General features: G+C 36.9%; 4 protein-coding genes and 2 pseudogenes across 6 annotated transcripts; 5 read left to right on the plus strand and 1 right to left on the minus strand.

The window, feature by feature from the left end:
- Nucleotides 1–1,487: 1,487 nt before the first annotated feature.
- LOC149618144 (alpha-crystallin A chain pseudogene) lies at nt 1,488–2,455 on the plus strand (annotated as a pseudogene).
- A 988-nt stretch (nt 2,456–3,443) lies between these two features.
- LOC149618145 (alpha-crystallin A chain-like) lies at nt 3,444–4,458 on the plus strand. Its single transcript, XM_089855526.1, has one exon. It carries the CDS (start codon nt 3,712–3,714, stop codon nt 4,267–4,269), a length of 558 nt encoding a protein of 185 aa, XP_089711652.1. The 5' UTR covers nt 3,444–3,711; the 3' UTR covers nt 4,270–4,458.
- A 2,781-nt stretch (nt 4,459–7,239) lies between these two features.
- On the plus strand, nt 7,240–8,176 carry LOC149618146 (alpha-crystallin A chain pseudogene; annotated as a pseudogene).
- Nucleotides 8,177–8,802: 626 nt separating this feature from the next.
- Nucleotides 8,803–11,585, plus strand: LOC149618147 (methionine-R-sulfoxide reductase B1-A-like). Its single transcript, XM_089855527.1, has 3 exons — nt 8,803–9,360; nt 10,289–10,561; nt 10,908–11,585. The coding sequence occupies exons 1-3, from the start codon at nt 9,309–9,311 to the stop codon at nt 11,090–11,092; spliced, it is 510 nt and encodes a 169-aa protein (XP_089711653.1). The 5' UTR covers nt 8,803–9,308; the 3' UTR covers nt 11,093–11,585.
- On the minus strand, nt 11,579–18,300 carry Rpp21 (ribonuclease P protein subunit Rpp21). Of its 3 annotated transcripts, XM_089855532.1 has the most exons (6): nt 18,165–18,300; nt 12,323–12,438; nt 12,177–12,232; nt 12,001–12,101; nt 11,860–11,942; nt 11,579–11,784 (listed from the first exon to the last, which is right to left on the minus strand). In XM_089855532.1, exons 3-6 carry the CDS (start codon nt 12,228–12,230, stop codon nt 11,603–11,605), a joined length of 420 nt encoding a protein of 139 aa, XP_089711658.1. In that variant the 5' UTR covers nt 12,231–12,232; nt 12,323–12,438; nt 18,165–18,300; the 3' UTR covers nt 11,579–11,602. The 3 variants fall into 3 exon arrangements, with proteins under 3 accessions (XP_089711658.1, XP_089711656.1, XP_089711657.1); XM_089855530.1 differs by having other exon boundaries at nt 12,177–12,438; XM_089855531.1 differs by lacking the exon at nt 18,165–18,300 and having other exon boundaries at nt 12,177–12,733.
- LOC149618149 (uncharacterized) lies at nt 14,032–20,983 on the plus strand. The gene is made up of 8 exons (XM_089855521.1): nt 14,032–14,345; nt 14,930–15,257; nt 16,233–16,554; nt 16,799–16,972; nt 17,052–17,229; nt 17,310–17,629; nt 18,200–18,482; nt 19,298–20,983. Exons 2-8 carry the CDS (start codon nt 15,070–15,072, stop codon nt 19,564–19,566), a joined length of 1,734 nt encoding a protein of 577 aa, XP_089711647.1. The 5' UTR covers nt 14,032–14,345; nt 14,930–15,069; the 3' UTR covers nt 19,567–20,983.
- Nucleotides 20,984–22,000: the final 1,017 nt, after the last annotated feature.

Here is a 22,000-nt window from a genome sequence, read left to right on the forward strand (position 1 = left end):
TTGATATATATTAATTTAGTCATAGGCCTATTAGACCAAAAACCTTTACTAAAACGTAGCGGACAAATGATAAACTAATTGAACTTTAATCAAAAATAAAAACAAACTTAGCCTTGAGAAATAGCGGAGAAAATATGAAATAAATAATAAATATTTTTCTTTGGAAATAATATTAATTCTAACTGCAATATGAACTTCCCGCGTGTTGAATAAAATTTAAGGTCAATTTAGGCCTACTTCAAAAAAAACAAAATCGTAAATTATTTACATCAAACTGAGTCAGAATTCCCGAAAAATCGCGATAAAGTAAGGACGCCAAAGAAACGCTTGTCAATTTCTAAAAATAGACCCAACACACCCCGGGATAACATCTAAAGTAGGCCTACAAATGACTAACAAAAGAATTCTTCCAAGAAATGGGCTTGAAAAACTAGTTAAACTTTGGCCTAAAACCGTGGGGCTAATCACCCATGAGTAACGCCTACATATTGCGCTTAAATATTAATACAGTACAGTAACACTCGTACGCGGAGTAAATGTCCCCTCGCCAACACTCTAAACCTACCCGTCCCCCATTTGAAAAGGAGAAAAGAATTTTCTAGCAGGGTCACGGTCAACTCACAACCTGGGACTCGGAGTCCAGTCAACAAAAACCTCCCTCCCTAGAAGCCACTGGAAACTATGGTAACTACCAGAAAGAAAATTCAAACATAAGGCAGCCAATCAGAACGCAATCCGTCGCGTCGTCTGAGTCACTGTAAAGGGGGCCCCACAGGCTCAATAGGGAGAGGGCAAACCCATTCTTGCCACGTCATAGGCTTATATCTCTTACCTCGATTCCTTCCCCCTAACGGGGAAATTTCAGTTTCGCGCCTACAAACGCTCCCCTAAGTAGAGGTATAAAATGACGTCGCATGTTCTTTCCCTCCCTGACAAACGCCCTCTCCCTATAGTTTGCGCAAAAAGCGTGGGGCCCGTTGTTTTAGTTACAAAGCGTAAAATAAACATTTATGAAAAGCTCAAAAATTATACCACAATATTTTTTAATCATTTGCGGTAAATTTAGGACAATATTTGCTTTTAAAACTGATTTTTATTGCTCAAAATGTTATTCAAACAATTGAACCATATTTCGCATTCGAATAACATTAAAGTCTGTGTATTCGACGCTTATTCTGCGCAATAAAATTGTACCCGGTTTAAGGACTCAACATCAACTTCTTTATTGTGACAAAAATATATTCAAAATAATTGAATAAATAATGTGGAATTTAATCAATATATTTGTCCAATAAAGATTTATGGTTTTTTTTTCTTCTAAATATTGGGCATTCAACATCATGATGGATTTTGATTTTAGGCAATTTATATCACGAATAATTTTATAGAAGTCCCCCATTTAATTTGTGCAAAATATTGATCGTGTAAAGGCCGCAAAAATCAACCAATGAGAGAGCCTTCCGCGAGAGAAGCCTCAAGATCTTTCTAGAAAAACGTGGAACTTTCGCGCCCTATCCAATGTAAAAGCTCGTCTGTCTAGGGCCCCATTTCCCCACAATTTCGCAAAGAGATCGGAGCTAAAGTTACTACTACGAGCCTCTAAATTCTAAAGTACTATTACAACCTTGAAATACCTTAACTCAACGTCCGTAGTCAATTACAATTACCAAGATCATGGCGCTTAACACAAGTTTAATTCCAAGCTACCCCTGGTCGAGTTACTGGCATTTCCCTGACTCCCCGAGTCGCCTCACGAACCAATTTATTGGAATGGGTCTCTTGGACGACGATTTGGCCAAACCATCCTTGTTACAAAACTACTACGCGCGTCCGCGCCACCACCACCACCACCACCACGCTGGCTCCGAAATCAAGAGCGACGACAAGAAATTCAAAATCACCTTGGACGTCAGTCACTTCAAACCGGAGGAGATTTCGGTCAAAACCGTGGACAACCACGTCGTCATTCACGGCGAACACGAAGAAACACGTGACGAGCACGGATTCATTTCGCGTGAATTCACGCGACGCTACATGTTGCCCGACGACGTCTTGCCCGAAAGCGTCCACACAACTTTGACAAAAGAAGGGTACCTAGTGGTGGAAGCCCCCAAGAAGGCCATCGACGAAGCCCCGAAACCCAACGAACGCGTTGTTCCCATCATCATGAGCCCGAGCGTCGCTGCTGTCCATGAAGTGAAGAAGCGGCCGCCATGGATTGACTAAATCCATGTGGACGACGCCAAGTAAAATGGGGATGGGCGCTTTTTTTTATTCGCAAGTACTTAAAAGTTATCAGGAAGTTATTTTATATTTTTCTATTTTTAAGTCGTTTGCTATTTTCATAAATCACAATTAACTTCGTATTTAATAATTATTAAATGGTAAACTTAATGCCAAATTTTTTGTAAGTTCCTAATGTCATAATAAATAAAACCAAAAGTTTTCTTAAGTACTTCTGTGTTATTTCTTTATTAGCGTATAGGCAATGCGTGTTATCAATTATTTAGCTTAAATACAGGCTACTGCCAATACTCTTATTTGGCGGGAATTTTTTTGGTTTAAATTGGTTTGGTTCGCGCTCAAAATATTAGAAGGGTATTAACTATTATTCAATATATAGTTTTAGTTTAAGCCTATTAATTGTTTTAATTTCGATTAATTTAAGACGTGTTTTTAGGCCTATTAGACACATCTGACTGGGACAAGAAAGGTTTACTAAAACGTCCCAGAAAATTAATTAAACTTTAATCAAAAGATAAAATAAAAACAAATTTGACCTTGAAAATTTAAAATAAACAATTATTTTTCGTTTGAAATAATATTAATTTTAATTGCAATATGAACTTTAAGCTTGTTGAATATTATTTTAGGTCTATTTAGGCCTACTTCCATTGAAATATATCAAAAATATTTCAATCTAATGAATCAAACTGAGTCAGAATTCCCCAAAAATCGCAATAAAGACGCCAAAGAATACTTGTCACATTCTAAAAATAACCCTTGACACACCCCGCCCGCGATACCATCTAAAATAGGCCTACAAAGTACCAACACCTGCAATGACTAACAATAAAGAAAGAGTTCTTCCAAGTTCCAAGAAAAACTAGTTAAACTTTAACCTAAAACCGTGGGGCTAATCACCCATAAGTAACGCCTACTTAATACACTTAAATATTAATACTGTACAGTTACAATTGTACACTAAGCGCGTATCCCCTCGCCTAAATTCTAAACCAAAACAACCCATTTGAAAAGGAGAAAGGAATTTTCTAGAAAGGTCAAGTTCAACTCAAAACCTCGTGATCATCAGATATGTCAATAGAAAATTAATTCCTGGGAGTCCAGTCAACAAAACACTTTCTCTAGAAGCGACTAGAATCTACCAGAAAGAAAGAGAATTCAAAAATATCGCGCAGCCAATCAGAACGCAATCCGTCGTCTATCTCACTATAAACCAACCAATGAGAGAACCTTCCGCTAGAGAAGCCGCGAGATCTTTCTAGAAACACGTGGAACTTTCGCGCCAAATCCCTATTCAATATAAAAGCTAGTCTAGGGCCCGCCATTTCCAGAATCCAGAAAATTTCGCATAGAGATCGGATCGGAGACAAAGTTACTTACAACTTAAGCCTCTTAAATTCTAAAGTACTTTTACAACCTTCAAATACCTCAACTGCTCAACGTCGCTAGCTAATTACTAAGAAGACAATGGCGTTCACCAGAAGTTTAATTCCAAGCTTCAACCCCTGGTCTGGTTTCCGGGATTTCCATGACGTCCCGAGTCGCCTCTCGGACCAATTTTTTGGAATGAGTCTCTTGGACGAGGATTTGGCCAGACCATCGTTGCTACAAAACTACTACGCGCGTCCACGTCGCCACCATTTGGCGCGTCACGCTGGTACCTCCGAAATCAAGAGCGACGACAAGAAATTCCAAATCACTTTGGACGTCAGTCACTTCAAACCGGAGGAGATTTCGGTCAAAACCGTGGACAACAGCGTCGTTATTCACGGCAAACACGAAGAACAACGCGACGAGCACGGATTCATTTCGCGTGAATTCACGCGACGCTATATGTTGCCCGACAACGTCTTGCCCGAAACCGTCGCCTCTACTTTGACCAACGAAGGGTTCCTAATGGTGGAAGCCCCCAAGAAGGCCATCGAAGCCCCGAAACCAAACGAACGCGTTGTTCCCATCAACATGAGCCCAAGCGCCGCTGCTGTCCATGAAGAGAAGAAGCACGCGGTCGAGGACACCAAGTAAAAGTGGTTGGGGATGGACGCTTGTTTTTCGCAAGTACTTAAAAGTTATCATGGAGATATTTTTCTATTTTTAAGTTTTGTTTTTTTTTCATAATTAACTTCTTGTTAAAATAAGTATTAAATGGTAAGTTTAATGCCAAATTTTGTAAGTTCCTAATGTAATAATAAAGCCAGAAGTTTTTCTTAAGTACTTTTGTGTTATTTTTGTATTAGCGTATAGGCAATGCGTGTTATCAATTATTTAGCTTAAATACAGGCTACTGCCACTACCAATGAGATAGAATATATATATAAACCTAGAGTCACAACGTGGGATCTCGAGATCGACGATTCGCGATACACTTTTTGTCGAGCATGAATCTTTATCAAATACGGGTGGCGCCGCCTATTAGTCACTTGAAGAACATTTTTATTACCGTCTGCTGTCAAAATAGTTTTTTAAACGTGTTAAATAAAATGAGCGAGTTAAATAATAAAAACTCTAGTCCTTTTTAATCTAATAAATAGATGAAATAAAAATCATAACGATGTTTCTGATTGAAAATAAGCGAGTAAAAGTTGTAATTAGTTCCGCTAGAGGCTCACAGGTGGCGCTGTCATGTTTTGATAAACTTGCTTGATAAAAAAAATGTGTATCGCGGTAAGCCGATTTGAATTGGAACTCTATCTATCTCATTGGCCACTACAGGGTTCATACGAAATTTCCAAAGCCAATTTCCCTGATATTTCCAGGTTTTCCAGAGTACTTCTTATAAATTTCCAGGTGCATTTTTAACATTTGGAGGAGTGTTATAATTTCAAATAGGGTAACCAGACTATACCTACAACCATATGTTTACCATTCTTTGTTAGGTTATAATAGACAGGACCAAAATACAGAATTCCATACACAGAAGAAATATATTTCTCTCCACTGAGACAACTAACATCGATTTTTTTCGTGCACCAAATTAGATTATGGGTCCCACTGAAGTGTATTTGTTTCACTTTAATTTCCCTGATTCTTTTGGGAAAAAAATTAATTTTCCCTGATATTTCCCTGATTTTTTTTTCCTCTACACCAATTTCCCTGATATTTCCACGTTTTCCCTGTTTTCCATGTTCGTATGAACCCTGCACTACTCTATTTGGCGTGTTGTTTTCAGTGTTTCTAATCTTTTTTGTTTTGTTGTTTCATCACATTTATTTGGTTGAACTCTGTATTTAGTTTTTGGCCCCCACCTAACCCGTAATTTTTTGGCCAATTAGGCATTTATGGTTGGAAATGATTATATAGAGTAATTTCCTTCCCATATACGTCAACGTCATAACCCTCTATCTCTTACCTTAGTGATATCCCCCCTCCCCTTCCCTTCCGGGGGCAAATAGTATTCTCTAGTACAAAGTTGCCCCTAACGTAGGGGATACACAGTTCACTCCCCCTCTCAATCGAAATTACTCTATATGATATAATTGATTTTTAGGTGAATTAAAAAAAAAGAAATTAAAAAACTGGTTCTTTTCATTGATTGAAAATTTCAATTATTTTAAATTTTAGTTTAAGCCTATGGTTTTAATTTCGATTAATTTAAGAGATATTTTTAGGCCTATTAGACCAAAAACCTTTACTAAAACCAACGTATCAGAGAAATGATAAACTAATTGAACTTTAATCAAAAATAAAAATAAAAACAAACTTAGCCTTGAGAAATAGCGGAGAAAATGTGAAATAAATAATAAATATTTTTCTTTGGAAATAATATTAATTCTAACTGCAATATGAACTTCCCGGGAAGCGTGTTGAATAAAATTTTAGGTCAATTTAGGCCTACTTCAAAAAACAAAAAACAAAAAACAAAAACGTAAATTATTTAAATCAAACTGAGTCAGAATTCCCCAAAAATCGCGATAAAGTAAGGACGCCAAAGAAATGCTTGTCAATTTCTAAAAATAGACCCGACACACCCCGGGATAACATCTAAAGTAGGCCTACAAAAGAATTCTTCCAAGAAAAGGGCTTGAAAAACTAGTTAAACTTTGGCCTGAAACCGTGGGGATAATCACCCATGAGTAACGCTTAAATATTAATACAGTACAGTAACACTCGTACGCGGAGTAAATGTCCCCTCGCCAACACTCTATACCATTGAAAAGGAGAAAATAATTTTCTAGCAGGGTCACGGTCACGGTCGACTCAAAACCTGGGACTCGGAGTCCAGTCAACAAAAACCCCCCTAGAAACCACTCGAAACTACCAGAAAGAAAATTCAAAACATAAGGCAGCCAATCAGAACGCAGTCCGTCGTCTATCTCACTGAGTCACTGTAAAGGGGCCCCACAGGATCAATAGAGCTATTTCAGTGGGGGAAAAATTTCGTCTGCTACGAAAATTGGGCCTGCCTTTGGCGGACCAGGGCGGCCATTTTGTGCAGATTTTCTCTATGGGCAAATAGCATTGGTGACGTAGCCATTACCCCCTCTGAAATAGCTCTATAGTTTGCGCAAAAAGCGTGGGGCCCGTTGTTTAAGTTACAAAGCGTAAAATAAACATTTGTGAAAAATTATACCACAATATTTTTTAATCATTTGCGGTAAATTTAGGACAATATTTGCTTAAAAAACTGAACATATATATTGAGTGAGTTTTTTATTGCTCAAAATGTTATTCAAACAATTGAACCATATTTCGCATTCGAATAACATTAAAGTCTGTGTATTCGACGCTTATTCTGCGCAATAAAATTGTACCCGGTTTAAGGACTCAACATCAATAAATAATGTTTAATTTAATCAATAAAGATTTATGTTTTTTTTTCTTCTAAATATTGGGCATTCAACATCATGATGGGTTTTGAAGAATTTTATAGATGTCCCCCATTTAATTTGTGCAAAATATTGATCGTGTAAAACGCCGCAAAAACCAACCAATGAGAGAGCCTTCCGCGAGAGAAGCCTCGAGAAGTTTCTAGAAACAAATGCTAGAAGCGCGTGGAACATTGGCGCCAAATCCCTATCCAATATAAAAGCTCGTCTAGGAGTAGGGCCCCATTTCCCCACAAATTCGCGAAGAGAAGAGATCGGAGCTAAACTTAAGCCTCAAAATTCTAAAGTACTATTTACAACCTTGAAATATCTCAACTTAACGTCCGTAGTCAATTACAATTACCAAGATAATGGCGTTCGCAAGAAGTGTAATTCCAAACTACCACCCCTGGCCGAATTACGGGCATTTCCACGAGTTCCCAAGTCGCCTCACGGACCAATTTTTTGGAATGGGTCTCTTGGACGACGATTTCACCAAACCATCGTTGTTACAAAACTACTACGCGCGTCCACGCCACCACCATATGGCGCGTCACGCTGGTACCTCCGAAATTAAGAGCGACGACAAGATATTCAAAATCATTTTGGACGTCAGTCACTTTAAACCGGAGGAGATTTCGGTCAAAACCGTGGACAACCACGTCGCCATTCACTGTAAACACGAAGAACAACGTGACGAGCACGGATTCGTTGCGCGCGGATTCACACGACGCTACAAGTTGCCCGACAACGTCTTGCCCGAAAGCGTCCACACAACTTTGACAAAAGAAGGCTTTCTAATTGTGGAAGCCCCCAAGAAGGCCATCGAAGCCCCGCAACCCAACGAACGCGTTGTCCCCATCCACATTAGCCCGAGCGTCGCTGCTGTTTATGAAGAGAAGAAGCCATGGATGAACTATATCCATGTGGACGACGGCAAGTAAAATGGGGATGGGCCCTTCCTTTTTCGCAAATACTTCAAAGTTATCACGAAGATATTTTTAACTTGTGTGTTTTTTTCACATTTCATAATTAACTTCGTATTAATAAGTATTAAATGGTAAACTTAATGTCAAATTTTTGTAAGTTCCTAATGTCATAATAAAAACCAAGGTTTTTCGTAAGTACTTTTGTGTGCGTTATTTCTGTATTGGCATATAGGCAATGCGTGTTATCAATTATTTAGCTTAAATACAGGCTACTGCCACTACTCTATTTGGCGGGAAATGTTTTGGTTTGGTTCGCGTTTAAAATGTCAGAAGGGTGTTAATTATAACACTTATCAGTCAGTATCATGATTAAAATGGGAATTAATACTGAAATTACTCTAATTTAGAGGGAAATCTTCGGAATCTTTGTAAAATGTTTATGTAGAGAAATGTTTAATCACCAAAGTATTGTTATTGTTATTATTAGTCGCGTTATTACGTAATAGGCCTATAAAGACGTCAGAAGGATATTAAGAGAAGAAATTGATAATAAGCCTAAAAGAGGGAGCTAAATACTGTCAACAATTGCTGATAAATTTTAACCAAACGTCATTAAACAAATGTCATAAAAATTGCAGTACGCAATTGCAATTTTACCTAATAACAATTTGAACAGTGTCACAAAATTTGATAACTGTCACATGAGTCGACGAAAATAAAAACAGCTCAATACGCATTACGTAAATACCTCTCAGTCTTAACTAGTGAGAGGAGGTAGGGTAGGGTTGGGTTGGGTTGGGTAATAGCGAGGGGGTAGACGCTCTGGATCTCTGTGTACACCGGAGTTCAGCTTTGACAGTACATTGAGTTCAAATCCTTCGGAATCGGAACTCAGAGTTCAGCTTTGACAGTACATTGAGTTCAAGTCATATTGTACACCTTAGTGCTTAAGTGTCTACCCCCTCGGGTAATAGCGCTATTCCTGGCCTAAAAAAATGTCACGCCGCGCTACCCTTGGCACAGTTACAGCCCCTTTAGTTCTAGATTGAGAGCTGAGGGAGAGACGCTAGGCTAGACTCCCTAGAGCGGGAGAAGGTTGGTTAGGAACCTTTAAAGCTACTGTAGAGTCTGTAGTACAACCTGACTGACGTCAAATCAAGGAGAGGAAGAGTCTATTGTTTTAGAGAGGAGGGGATGGGATCCTCAATAGACCAAAAGGGAAATACTCGTTAGAAAAACACTTACTTAACTAGCGTGACTGGATAGATAGATCGTGGTCGGTCCGCGCTGAAACAGCGGACAACAGAAGACACAAATACAAGTACCAAACATGTATTGCATGTGGACAGGTGGTGAGAAGTACAGGAATTGTTTTAAATCGGGTAAGTTCGATTTATGCCTATTTTGGCCTACTTTTAATTTTTATTATTATTGGCGATCTAGTTATTTTAGTTAAGACAAGGTTGTTATGTAATTGCGGTATTGCAATCAATTTATAGTCTATTTTGGCCTATTTCGATTTGTTTCTGTATTTATTAATTTAAAGGATTATTATTTTATAGATTATGTTACGTAAGAATTAATTTACGTCTAAATTTGGCCTATATTTTGCCCTATTTTTTGGTCTATTTCGACTTGTTTCTGTATTTATTAATTTAAAGAATTATTTTATAAATTGAATTGATTTATTTATTTGTAAGATTATGTTACGTGTAAGAATTAATTTACGTCTAATTTTGGCCTATTTTTTGACCTACAATATAGATTAAAAATGTACTTACCTTATGTGCGAGGGGTCAATCACTAGTGAGAGGATAAAATATATTTTTTAAAAATGCCCCTCGAATTTAGGTAAATTTTTTAGGCCTATTTTTGTGTCTACAAATCCCTATGGAGTATGGATACGATAAAATACTTTTTAAAAAAATGCCCCTTGGATTTAGGTCTATTTTTAGGCCTATTTTTGTGCCTACAAATCCCTATGGATATGATAAAATACTTTTTAAAAAAATGCCCCTTGGATTTAGGTCTATTTTTAGGCCTATTTTTGTGCCTACAAATCCCTATGGAGTATGGATACGATAAAATACTTTTTAAAAAAATGCCCCTTGGATTTAGGTCTATTTTTAGGCCTATTTTTGTGCCTACAAATCCCTATGGAGTATGGATACGATAAAATACTTTTTAAAAAAATGCCCCTTGGATTTAGGTCTATTTTTTAGGCCTATTTTTTTACCCAAAACCTAAAAATTCTAAAAAAATACGCGGTAGAAATAATTTCAGTGACGTAATATTAAAATCATGTTTTAGGAAAATACGTTTGTGTCAAATGCGAGAACGACTTATTCTCGAGTCGCACCAAATTCGAGCACAATTCGCCTTGGCCCGCCTTCACGGAAACCTTACACAAGAACAGCGTCTCGAAAAGAGCCGAGGTGGGGGCCCATTACGAAAACCGAAATGCCCTTAAAGTGTCATGTGGCAAATGCGGCAATGGATTGGGACACGAATTTGTGGGAGACGGTCCCGACGGAAAATCAAGATTTTGAATATTCTCAGAGTCCCTTAAATTTGTCCCTCAAGGTAACAACGCCATTGACCCCAAGACCCCCAATCCAATTTAATTTAAAGGAGAAATTCAGGTAACATAACCGATAATACCTTTATAATTAAAAAAATGGCCGAAAACCTCTAACCCCTGACCTCTCTCAGCCTATGAGAATTCAGCCAATCGCGTAGGGTTAAGAGGTTCCTTTTAGCAGACGACACTAAAGTAGTGGCGTCATGCGCAGTAGTCCTCGATTTTAAGACTAGTTAAATGCCAATTATTTTATAATAATAATAATAATGGTATAATGTTATGTTACCTGAACTGACGCATTTAATTAATTAATTAATGCATTAATTTAATTATAATTATTTCTTTCAGCCCAAATTGACAATAAGGTTATAGAGGACGCGACAAACGGGGGACTCGAGAAGAAATTCGAAAATGACGAAAATTCACAAGAAGAAAAGATGGACACTCAAAAAGAAACGCAGCAACAACAACAGGAAGAAGAAATAGACAACGAATCTCAAAGACGCAAAGATTCAACTTGCGCATTAGTTTAAATTAATTTAAATTAATTATAGGTACAAATTATTATTCAAAATTTCCCCCCCCCCCCCCATTTTTAAATTAAAATTAAAAATTTACATATGAAATTATGGAGCTCAAAAATTCATATCCGAAATGGTTCTATGATTGATGGTTATTAAATTAAATTTAATTTAATTATAATTAAAAATGGGGGGAAGTGTTAATTAAGCTTTAAGTTTTTATCAGTTGATTTTACATTATTTTGTTAGTTCAATTTAATTCAATTGTAATTAAAAGTATAGCTAATTAAAATTGATTTTAGATTAAAGATTAAAGTTTGATATTAAAAAATAAACCTGGACTTTGAATTTGTATTTGTATTTTTGTACAATATTAATAAATATAATTGCTTAATTTTTAAAGCAATATGTTGAGTCTTACGAGAATGACTCAGCAAAATTTTGATCATAATATTTCAACTTGAATTAATTAAGTGGCAATAAAATAAAAACAAAATGTTTCATACCTGCTGTTTATTTTATTTAATTTTCTTCCATTTTCGCGACCTCCGATTGGTTGTTCCCGTCATCGTCATCGCGTGACGCGTTATTGTCTTTATCATCAGAATTAGGCTTAGGGTTAGGGTTAACGTAACCTTTCATTAAATACCTTTTAACTTTATCACAATTTGTGCATCTAACACTTAAATGCTTGGATCTGCGTTCTAATTACATTACATTACATTTAATTACGATTTTAGATTAATTTAATGCTAAATAAGTCTAATTAGTACACTTACTTTTGAGTCTAAATGACGAAGTAACACCATGTATAAGCGGGACATTGCATTTCTTACAAATATTACGTTTAATGCTGGGATTCCTTTAACAATATTGATATAACTTAGTTTAAACTTTAATTTTAATTAATGTAAGCTTACATTTTTGATTGTGTTCGTGTTGAAATAGTTTTCATTGATTTCATGTAAAATGCCGCCAATTTTTTGGCGCTCGGATTTTGTTTCAATAACTGTTGACCCGCCTAAACCAAAAATTAGGCTTAACAACATGCATTTATCAAAAAATACGACGTTACAATAACCCAAATATAACTTACTTGATATAAATAATTCATTCGAGTAAAAGTCTCGGGCCCTTTATTTTTCCCCATTTCTATAATTATCATCAATTAAACTAATTAATTATACGATTAAAACCGATTAATAAACACATCAACCCGGCATCTAAACAAAATTCAAATACCTCCGCCGATCTATTCCAAATCCGATGTTGAATTAGGCTTAGCACTTAGCAGACAGACAGCAAAAAGTTGCAACCAATCACACACAGTGGCGCCTTCTATGGATCACCTCGTGAACCTATATTCAAATAAGGGCGGGAAAAATCGTTAGCACGTGCTCGGAGAGTGTGAGGCAGGCTGGGAAATAGCACACTTCCTCTGGTCCAAAACCAGTTTATTAATTGCTTGGACTAGTTTTTTAATTCAAGAAGTGGGGGTTACTGGTCCTCGGGACCAGTTTATTAATTGCAAATCTATTGGAGAGCAAAGGCTGGGACCAGTCCGGAGACCAGTAAATGATTTCAGACACTAGGGGGTCACTGGTCCAAAGGACTAGTTTAAAAAATATCCTTATTTCCCAGCCTGGTGTGAGCAATGAGTTCAGAATATATGTATTTCTAGAGTTTTTGTTGAATTTCCTCCTCGCGGACTCGATTCGTCGAATTTCATTACTTTATCATTAGGCGTTAGCGCCATCTATCGCCTTACGTGGGAAGCTTAAAAGAATTTCCCACGATTTTGCGGGAAAGCGCCCCGCTAAATCGCCGCAGCTCGAGTTTGAAAATTAGGCTTAGGAAGAAGTAAAGCGCAAAATATGAAAGTTAGGTAATTGAAAAACAGTAAGTGGAGCCTAATGAATAAAATTTGATATTTAATAAATAGAATATTGATCAATTTCTTATTAAATGCGTGTTTTTACTTGGGAATTATATGTTATTAGTTATTAAAGTAACACATAATGTGAAAATGTATTAAATTTTAAAATGGGTCGAAAATGCTCAGTAGGAAAGTGTGTCAACACTGGTAGGAATAAAAATGTTTTGTGACATAAGTATATACGTATAGAAAATTAATAAATATTTAGATAGTTCAACCCTTTTTGAACTGTACGATTAAGATTCCCTACAAAAAATTCGTAATTACCTAAACAATGGTGTCAGGCTATTAATGAAATTGAATGGACTCCAAAAAAAGACATTTGCGGTGATCATTTTTGTCAAGTTGACTATCACGAAAGCTCAAAAATACATATACTATCGGTTAATGCAGTTCCTTCTCTGTTTTTACTCGAATCATAGCGGTTTCTAAACATTTCCTTACTATATTAAGAAATTATAGCAGACGCCATAGTAACAAATATGTGTTTTTAAGTGAAATAGATGGCGCCACCACCTAATGATAAAGTTGTCCGTCCGTCCCCTAATTTCAAAAACGATGGTCGCGCGAGCGCGAAAACCCGATATCCAAATAGAACTCTAGAAAGATATATATTCTGAACTCAATGGGTGTGAGGCGTGAGAAAAGGCGCTAAATAACGAAAGAGCGCCATCTATCAAAAACAAAATAATGAAAACGCAACTTTTATATAGAGCTATTTCAGAGGGGGTAATGGCTACGTCACCAATGCTATTTGCCCATAGAGAAAATCTGCACAAAATGGCCGCCCTGGTCCGCCAAAGGCAGGCCCAATTTTCGTAGCAGACGAAATTTTTCCCCCACTGAAATAGCTCTATAAATATTATCACGTGTTCGAATTATTCAAATAAGGGCGGGAAACATCGCTAGCACGTGCTCGGAGAGTGTGAAGCGTGAGAAAAGGCGCCAAATAACGAAATAGCGCCATCTAGCAAAGAGAAAATGACGAAAACGCAACTTTTATATAAATATTATCACGTGTTCGATGGAAGGACGTTCGATTTAGGAATTTTATTGACTTGGCATTTCGCCAGCTGTTAGAGATAAGATAGAGAATGTTCTGCTGTAGAAAAACTGGTATAAATTTTTAAGTAGTTTCGTTTGAAAAGTAACTTAGTGACGTCGATATTCGTTTGTTTCGTATAAGGAATGTTTTCAAGGTATTTTTTTGATCGGAAAACCATGATAGCACCTGTATAGTTTACACGCCTTTGCGTCTGACAGTTGGAAGAAATGGTCGTAGAAACAAACATCGTCACCAACCACAGTAACAAACAAATAAACAAACTTGTAAGTTTAACCCTAGCAATTAATTATCATTAAAAAATAAGGGGGGAAGGATAAAGAACTGGGTTCTAACTCTAATTGCTTCAGGCTAATCTTTATTCTACTTTTCTTAGTAAAACATTAGCGGAGAAAAATGCTAGCTTAGCTGGTTCTTGGGAGTTTAATCGCGTTACAAATTGCAGTGTATTACGTTTATGCGAGAAATAAATCTATTATCGAATGGAATATAACCTCAATTAACGTCAGGTTATTAACATTAAATCGCGGAGGTTGTCTGTTGATAATTATAAGAAGTAACGGTGCTTTGGTGCTTTGGCTAACGTAACACCACCTGCTCCATATTAAAACATGTGCTACGAATAAGAATGTTTAGTTTTGACACGATTTTCACAATTTGTTAACCGTTTGAGAGAGAGATAGACAGAAAAAAAACCTGCCTGGGTAGAGTTTAATAAACATTTTACGAGCTCAGCTGCATGTTTACGTTCAGATTAACGAATGCAACATTGTTTTAGTTAGAGAGAGAGTTACATAAACGCGTGGGTAAAAATGTGTTTAGTAATTAATTAACTGCATTTTAATTAAAGGTTCGTTGGTAAATTAAACGCGACTCTACAAGATGTGTTGTGAAAATAATGCTGAAACTACAAAGCTGTTAAAACTCCGCTACAACATTGTTTAAATTGTTGATTGAAATAAATACAAGGTTTAATTGTGATTAAAGAAAATGGCTAGGGGATTATTATTGTGCGTTGTGAATTTAATGATGATAGTTTTAACGTCGGCTTTATGGGATCCGGTTGTGAATTCGTGCCAAAATCACTTAAAAAACCCTCCATCAACGTGTCAGTGTTTTATCGTTGATACTACTATTGAAATGAAGTGCCAGGGTCTTACTGACTCGGAATTTTCGGGGTAAGTTCATTAATTAATTAATTTAATTAAAATTAATGTTATAATTTGTTTCATAATTACAATTAACGCTATAACAAAATTGTTAAAGGAAGAGTAAAACACAAATTTTAAATTTCTGTTGTCAATGGATCAATTCTTTCAATTTGTTTTAAATCAAAAAGTTATGTTAAATGCGTTTAATTTTTATAAATATTGATAATTATTAATTTCACGTAGGTCAAGGGTTAAAAAATTAAGATTTGTTTTTGGGGCAAATTTTTTTAAAAACGGATAAGGAGTAGTGGCACTCCATGTTAAGTAGCCATAGAACATACGGTTGTCTAATGGAGGGAGGTGCCGTTACTCTATATTATCAGGGATAGATTTAATTTTAGGAGTAGGAATGGAGAACGGAACGGTTAGTATTTACTTCAGTTATTCCGACTCATAGACCACCCAGTATAGTATAAAGCCCCTTCCTCCAACACGTAATGTAACGAAAAGTTTAAATTATCTTATTGGTTGACTCAGTTTTAAACTATAGAGCTATTTCAGAGGGGGTAATGGCTACGTCACCAATGCTATTTGCCCATAGAGAAACCCTCACAAAATGGCCGCCCTCTACACTCAAAGGCAGGCCCAATTTTCGTAGCAGACGAAATTTTTCCCCCACTGAAATAGCTCTATACGTTTTGATTACGTTGCTGATGCGGGGACGGCGAAAAATAGTGACGTAATTCCTTTTTACCTCTGTCGCTATGACCCTCCCGTCTAGCTTCTTTCATACCCCCCCCCGTCCCGTGGAAGGGGGTCCGTCCGGGATTTTGACGCGCGCCCAGATATTACTCTGTTCTACATTCCTACTTCTAAAATTAAATTTATCCCTGATATTATACATTGGAGTTTATGTCGAGGGATAGTAATTAATTGGAGACCAAACTGTCATAATTAGTTTACGTAATTAATTCGTTAAATTAATTACATTAACGCAAACAGTATTACTCAATCCCTACAAGAACGTCACAATACAATAACAAAGATTTTGGGGCAAGGTTCGGAGAGACCAAAATCAATTACTAGTCTACACATAACGAACATGGTTTTGGACAAGTTGCACAAACACCACGTGTTCAATATCGGTTTTATAAAACTGCTTAACTTATCGCGCAATTCCATGGACGAATTGGAACCCCAATCTTTAAAAACCTTGGCGGGGTACTTGCATTTCTTGGACTTATCGCGTAACAACATCACGGTCGTCGCCGACTACTTCGGAACCGAATCCAACATGACTGAACTTAATTTGTCATACAATAAGGTTCGATTTGAATTCTCAAGGCCTTTTCAGACGATGCAAATTTTGACTCAACTAGATGGGTCAAAAAGTTGAGTCAGCGATCAATTTATAATATGGTCCTTCAACTTGCAATCCAACTTCTGTTAATTCACACGACCCAACTCAAGTTGTATCGTCTGAAAGGGTTGTATCGTTTAGGGTGTGACCAAAAGGACAAAACCCTGACAAAGTGTATGTATCTTGACCCCCCCCCCCCCATGGACAGATATACAAATTCGAAGACGATTCCTTCGTGTACATGCCAAACCTTCACACATTAGACTTATCAAAAAATCACTTAACTCATATTGATGGTGACGTATTCCGCAACAATTTAAAACTGCAACGTCTCAATTTATCGTGCAATGAACTAACCGTTCTGAACGCCCAATCGTTTCAGGTAATTACCCCCCATCCACCCCCTGGGTTAAAATTGCGTTGCAACAGTTTAATTCTGATTAAATTGCATCTAATTGTAGGGGTTGTTAGACTTGAGACTGTTGGAGTTGTCGTCCAACCAACTTCGGTACTTCGAGAGCGATATCTTTGTCGCGTTGACGCACTTGGCCGGGATAGACTTAACCAATAATAACCTACCACATTTAAAATACGAACTATTTCGAAATAATACTCAGCTACGCAAGTTGCTTATCTTAGGTAATTAACATCGTTGATGGCCTTTGAAGGTTGACCTTGGGTCATCAACGCACGTTTCGCTTTACCATTTTGGTTTTTAGGCAACCCGTGGGTTTGCGACGAAGACTTCAACTGGATTTACTCAAAATATATCGCGAAGGAGTTGGAAATAACTTCGGAATCAAGTTCCTGGAAGTTTGACGCTAATACGATCCTGTGCAAAGGGGGACCCGCTAACATGACCGATAAAACACTGACCAAGTGGTTGAAGTTAATGGCGGTTGAAACCAGCTTTAATATCTGCGAAACGTGCAAAGTTTGCGGTTGTATCAGCGATCGGGAACGCATTGGCGCCGTTGTCGACTGCAAAAGTCGCAATTTGACGCGTATACCCAAAGATATCCCTGACTATACTCTAAAAGTAAGTACCACGTCAGCGCCTAAGTAAAACGTGACGGGCTTAGCTAAGGCAGTGGGCGGTCATGTTTGATACCACTTTGGTTGGTTTTATGGACAAATAGCGTGGGTGACGTCACACTAAGGCTTCTGAGATAGCTCTATTTCAGTTGTGACGTCAGTGCCAAGGTAAAACGTGACGGGCTTAGCTTTGGTAATGGACGGCTGTGTTTGGTACCACTTTGGTACTATGGGAAAATAGCACGGGTGACGTCACACTAAGACTTCTATTTCAGTTGTGACGTCAGTGAGTAGGTAAAACGTGACGGGCTTAGCTATGGCAGTGGGCGGTCATGTTTGATACCACTTTGGTTGGTTTTATGGACAAATAGCGTGGGTGACGTCACACTAAGGCTTCTATTTCAGTTGTGACGTCAGTGAGTAGGTAAAACGTGACTGGCTTAGCTATAGCAGTGTGCGGCTATGTTTGATACCACTTTGGTTGGTTTTATGGACAAATAGCGTGGGGTGACGTCACACTAAACGGAAAATTAACTCACCCAATGTTTGTTTGTTTGCTTGCTTGTTTTTCCAGGTTGATTTGTCGGATAATTTGATCGAGGCGATTGAATTTCCCAGCGATTACAGTCCTTGGTGGCGGGAAGTTGGTATTTTGCTGTTGAACGGCAACACGATACGTTCCTTGGGGTCCATGGAAGGAAAGTGGAAGTTGAAACGCGTCTTTATGCTGTCATTGCAACGCAATCGTTTAAGGGAAGTTCCGATTCATTTACTGGATCAGTTTATGCCCGATATCTCCGAGATTTATTTGTCCGATAATCTATGGATGTGCAATTGCAATACAGTCAGATTCAGAGGTAATTAAAAGCAATTTTCTTTTATCATCATTATCATTATTCATTACTTTAAATTTAGTTCGTTAAAATATTTTAAATTTGGCTTAAAACGTTTATTGCCCCAGTTTTATCATAAGTTTGCGTTTTATTTATAAATTTATGAATGAAACGTGATTTGCCTTAAGCGGGGATAGATTTAATTTTAGAAGTAGGAATGGAGAACGGAACGGTTGGTATTTACTTCAGTTATTCCGACTCATAGCCCACCCAGTATAGTATAAAGCCCCTCCCTCCAACACGTAATGTAACGAAAAGTTTCAATTATCTTATTGGCTGCTCAGTTTTAAACTACGTTTTGATGACGTTGCTGATGCGGGGACACCGCGAAAAATAATGACGTAATTCCTTTTTACCTCTGTCGCTATGACCCTCCCGCCTCTGAATTCTTTCATACCCCCCCCCCTCCGTCCCGTGGAAGGGGGTCCGTCCGGGATTTTGAAGGCGCGCGCCCAGATATTAATTACTCTGTTCTCCATTCCTACTTATAAAATTAAATCTACACCCGCCTTAAGCTACTCTTAATTTAGTAATTTGCATTGGTGGGTCGGTCGGTCGGACCAAAAGGGTCTTTCAAAATCTTAATTAATTTAGATTAAAATTGAATTACTTATTTATTAAATTAACCCGAGGGGGTTAAATAAAAACCAGTATTTAAGAAATTTCGACATAAATTCAATTACTAGGTCATAATGATAACGTAATTATGTTCATTAACCTCTAGACTAATTAGTTTTTCTCTGTCTACCTTTCAATCTTTTAAACCAAAAACTAACTAGCTTGGTTGATCAGTCATCACGATCAAGTGACGGACGTTAAGAATGTCCGGTGCAAATTAGGGGAATCAAACCTGATTGGTAAATCCATCACTAATCTACAGAATCAGGAATTGTGTCCTCAAACGGAAGTGGCCATTAATTACTTGGACGTTTTAAATATTTTAATGGGGATTTGTATCGTTGCCATACTTCTCAAATTAATCTACGATTATTGGTATCAGAAACGAACCGGGAAATTTCCCAGGTTTCTAAAAATAAGCCTGAATTAATATATGATTGGTTAACGGAGACTCAATCAACAATTACCCAAAGCTATATAGTCTTAGCTTTTTAGAAGTAGTTTATAGTAAACAAACGCGTAATGTTGTCACAAAAAGCCTGTGAATTGTACAGTACATTGATAAAGCTACAAAACTAACCAGAATTAATAATTATAGTTACTAATAACAAAAGTATATAGGTATAAAAACGAAAAGTGCACTTCATTAACAATTCCCTAGCGTTTGGTTAACTATAGACGACATGTTAACTGAGAAGCAAACTATGCCCTTCCCTCAACGGTCTACAGGAGCTAACCAATCAGTTAACGAGCTTCTTGACGTCACAGGTTTATAGAAGGTGTACACGATGCTGGCGATCCAAACGTTAATTTATGGTACTAGAGATAGCGTCTGCTACTTTGAGATAGCGTCTGCTACTTTGAGATAGCGTCTGCTACTTTGAGATAACGTCTGCTACTTTGAGATAACGTCTGCTACTTTGAGATAACGTCTGCTACTTTGAGATAACGTCTGCTACTTTGAGATAACGTCTGCTACTTTGAGATAGCGTCTGCTACTTTATAAGCCTATTCACGCGGCTTGTTCCCCGTACCACCGTCGGTAATCATACTCAAAGGGGGGTCGACACTTTTACGGGATAAAGGGGGGGGGGCTTCTCGTATTACGCGGTGCCAGCAAATTTCAACAAAGTGTACTTTTTGTTTATATATATCTATAGACTTTTGCTAATGATTGTAAATTTGTTATTGTCTACAGAGAAAAATGTACGCTACAATATATATTTTAAACTAGTGTAAAATTGCCCGGAAAAAAATATGTTGCGCAATTAATGAAATATTAATTAGTCTATAGATGTTAATTAGTGGAATAATAGTTAAAATTTGACAATTGTCAAATAAAAAAAAAAGTCATATCATAGAAACGGGGCCAAGATATCCAAGAAGACTTTGAACTTTAAAAAGTGTTTTAAAAAGTAAGTTCAACTTGAAATTAGAATTTAGAAATTATAACTTACCTTAATTACTTAAAATATTTAAAAAAAAAAACCTCTAGTGTTGTTTTAGAATTAGAATTAGAATTTTTTTTTTTGAAATTAAAATTCAGAATGTCTAGTCAATTATTATTTTTCTTTGAAATTAATGTAATTACTAATTTGTTGTTGTTTAAGATTGTTAATTAATTAATTTCCTAAGCCAGTCCAGTAGATTAATTAATTAAAAAAATATGATTAAAGAAATTTATGATAAACGCAATATGAGAAGAAATAAATGCAGGGTATTTTTAGAGCTATGTATACGATGTTTAAAACTTGATGTAAAAGATATAAAAACCACCTCAGAAATAAAACAGCCCAAAATATTAATTATAATGTTAATAAATGTTCAAAAAAATGTCCATGGAATAATTGGTGTTATTTATAATAGGCCTATATTTTAATTGGACTTCATTAGAACAATGGTGCAAGGTAGGTTTATACTCCCTTTAAAATGTATGGCCTGACACCTGAGCTTACGACTTCCAATATGGTCGCCAAAAACCGATGTAAGAGACTCGTGACGTCACGAGAAAGTTCGTAGTAGTAGACTATAAAGTAGTGGCACTCCATGTTAACTACCCATAGAGCTTAATACAGTCAAAGGCAAGTGGGTGCCATTACTCTATGGGTCTCGCGGCTCGAATACGTTGTTTTCAGACTAGGAGTATTGATACCATTAACTGGTACCAGGAGGCCTGGCTACTTGACATTAAAAAGTGCAGTATACGGAGTAGCCTCGTCTCCTAGTGTGTGTAAATGGTATCAATCCTCCTTGTTAGTCTGGAAACTATGAATAATAGCCAAAACAAAACTAGCTAACAATATATAATATATAATTTATAATTTATAATAATAATACGAAGAAAGGAAAAAGGGTTGAATAACCCGTTTAATAGTAGTCTAGAAGACTATAATTCCAGGTAAGCCTAATTGTACTTTTATAACAGCCATCTGTCCATGGTCTAACCAAACAGGAAATGCATTCAAATTCCCCCGACTCGTTTTTCATTCATTTCTTAGAAATGCTAGCAACTATTTAATCCCGAGAACTTGTCTAAAGTTATCATGTTTGTCCTAACTAACTTCCTAAGGCCATAATTTAATATTGGAGGACCATTTCATTTTGTACAGGTTGTGAACTAAAACATAGTTTTCAGACTAGAAGCACAGTATTGATACCATAAAAAGTAAAACACACACACACCAAGAGACCAGGCTACTTGAAAATGCACTTTGTCCCCCAAGTAGCCTAGACTCCTGGTGTAAATGGTATCAACCCTCCTAGTCTGGAGTATTTTAGACACGGTTTGCAGCGCCATCTCTACAACAAATATTCCAAATATCGTACGGCCCTTTTTATTCCCAAATTATTTTAATTTCTATTAA

This window comes from Phalangium opilio, unplaced genomic scaffold (genome assembly GCF_054372755.1).
Source record: "Phalangium opilio isolate 3A_F unplaced genomic scaffold, DU_Popi_V2 ptg000209l_1, whole genome shotgun sequence".
Lineage (NCBI taxonomy): Eukaryota > Metazoa > Arthropoda > Arachnida > Opiliones > Phalangiidae > Phalangium > Phalangium opilio.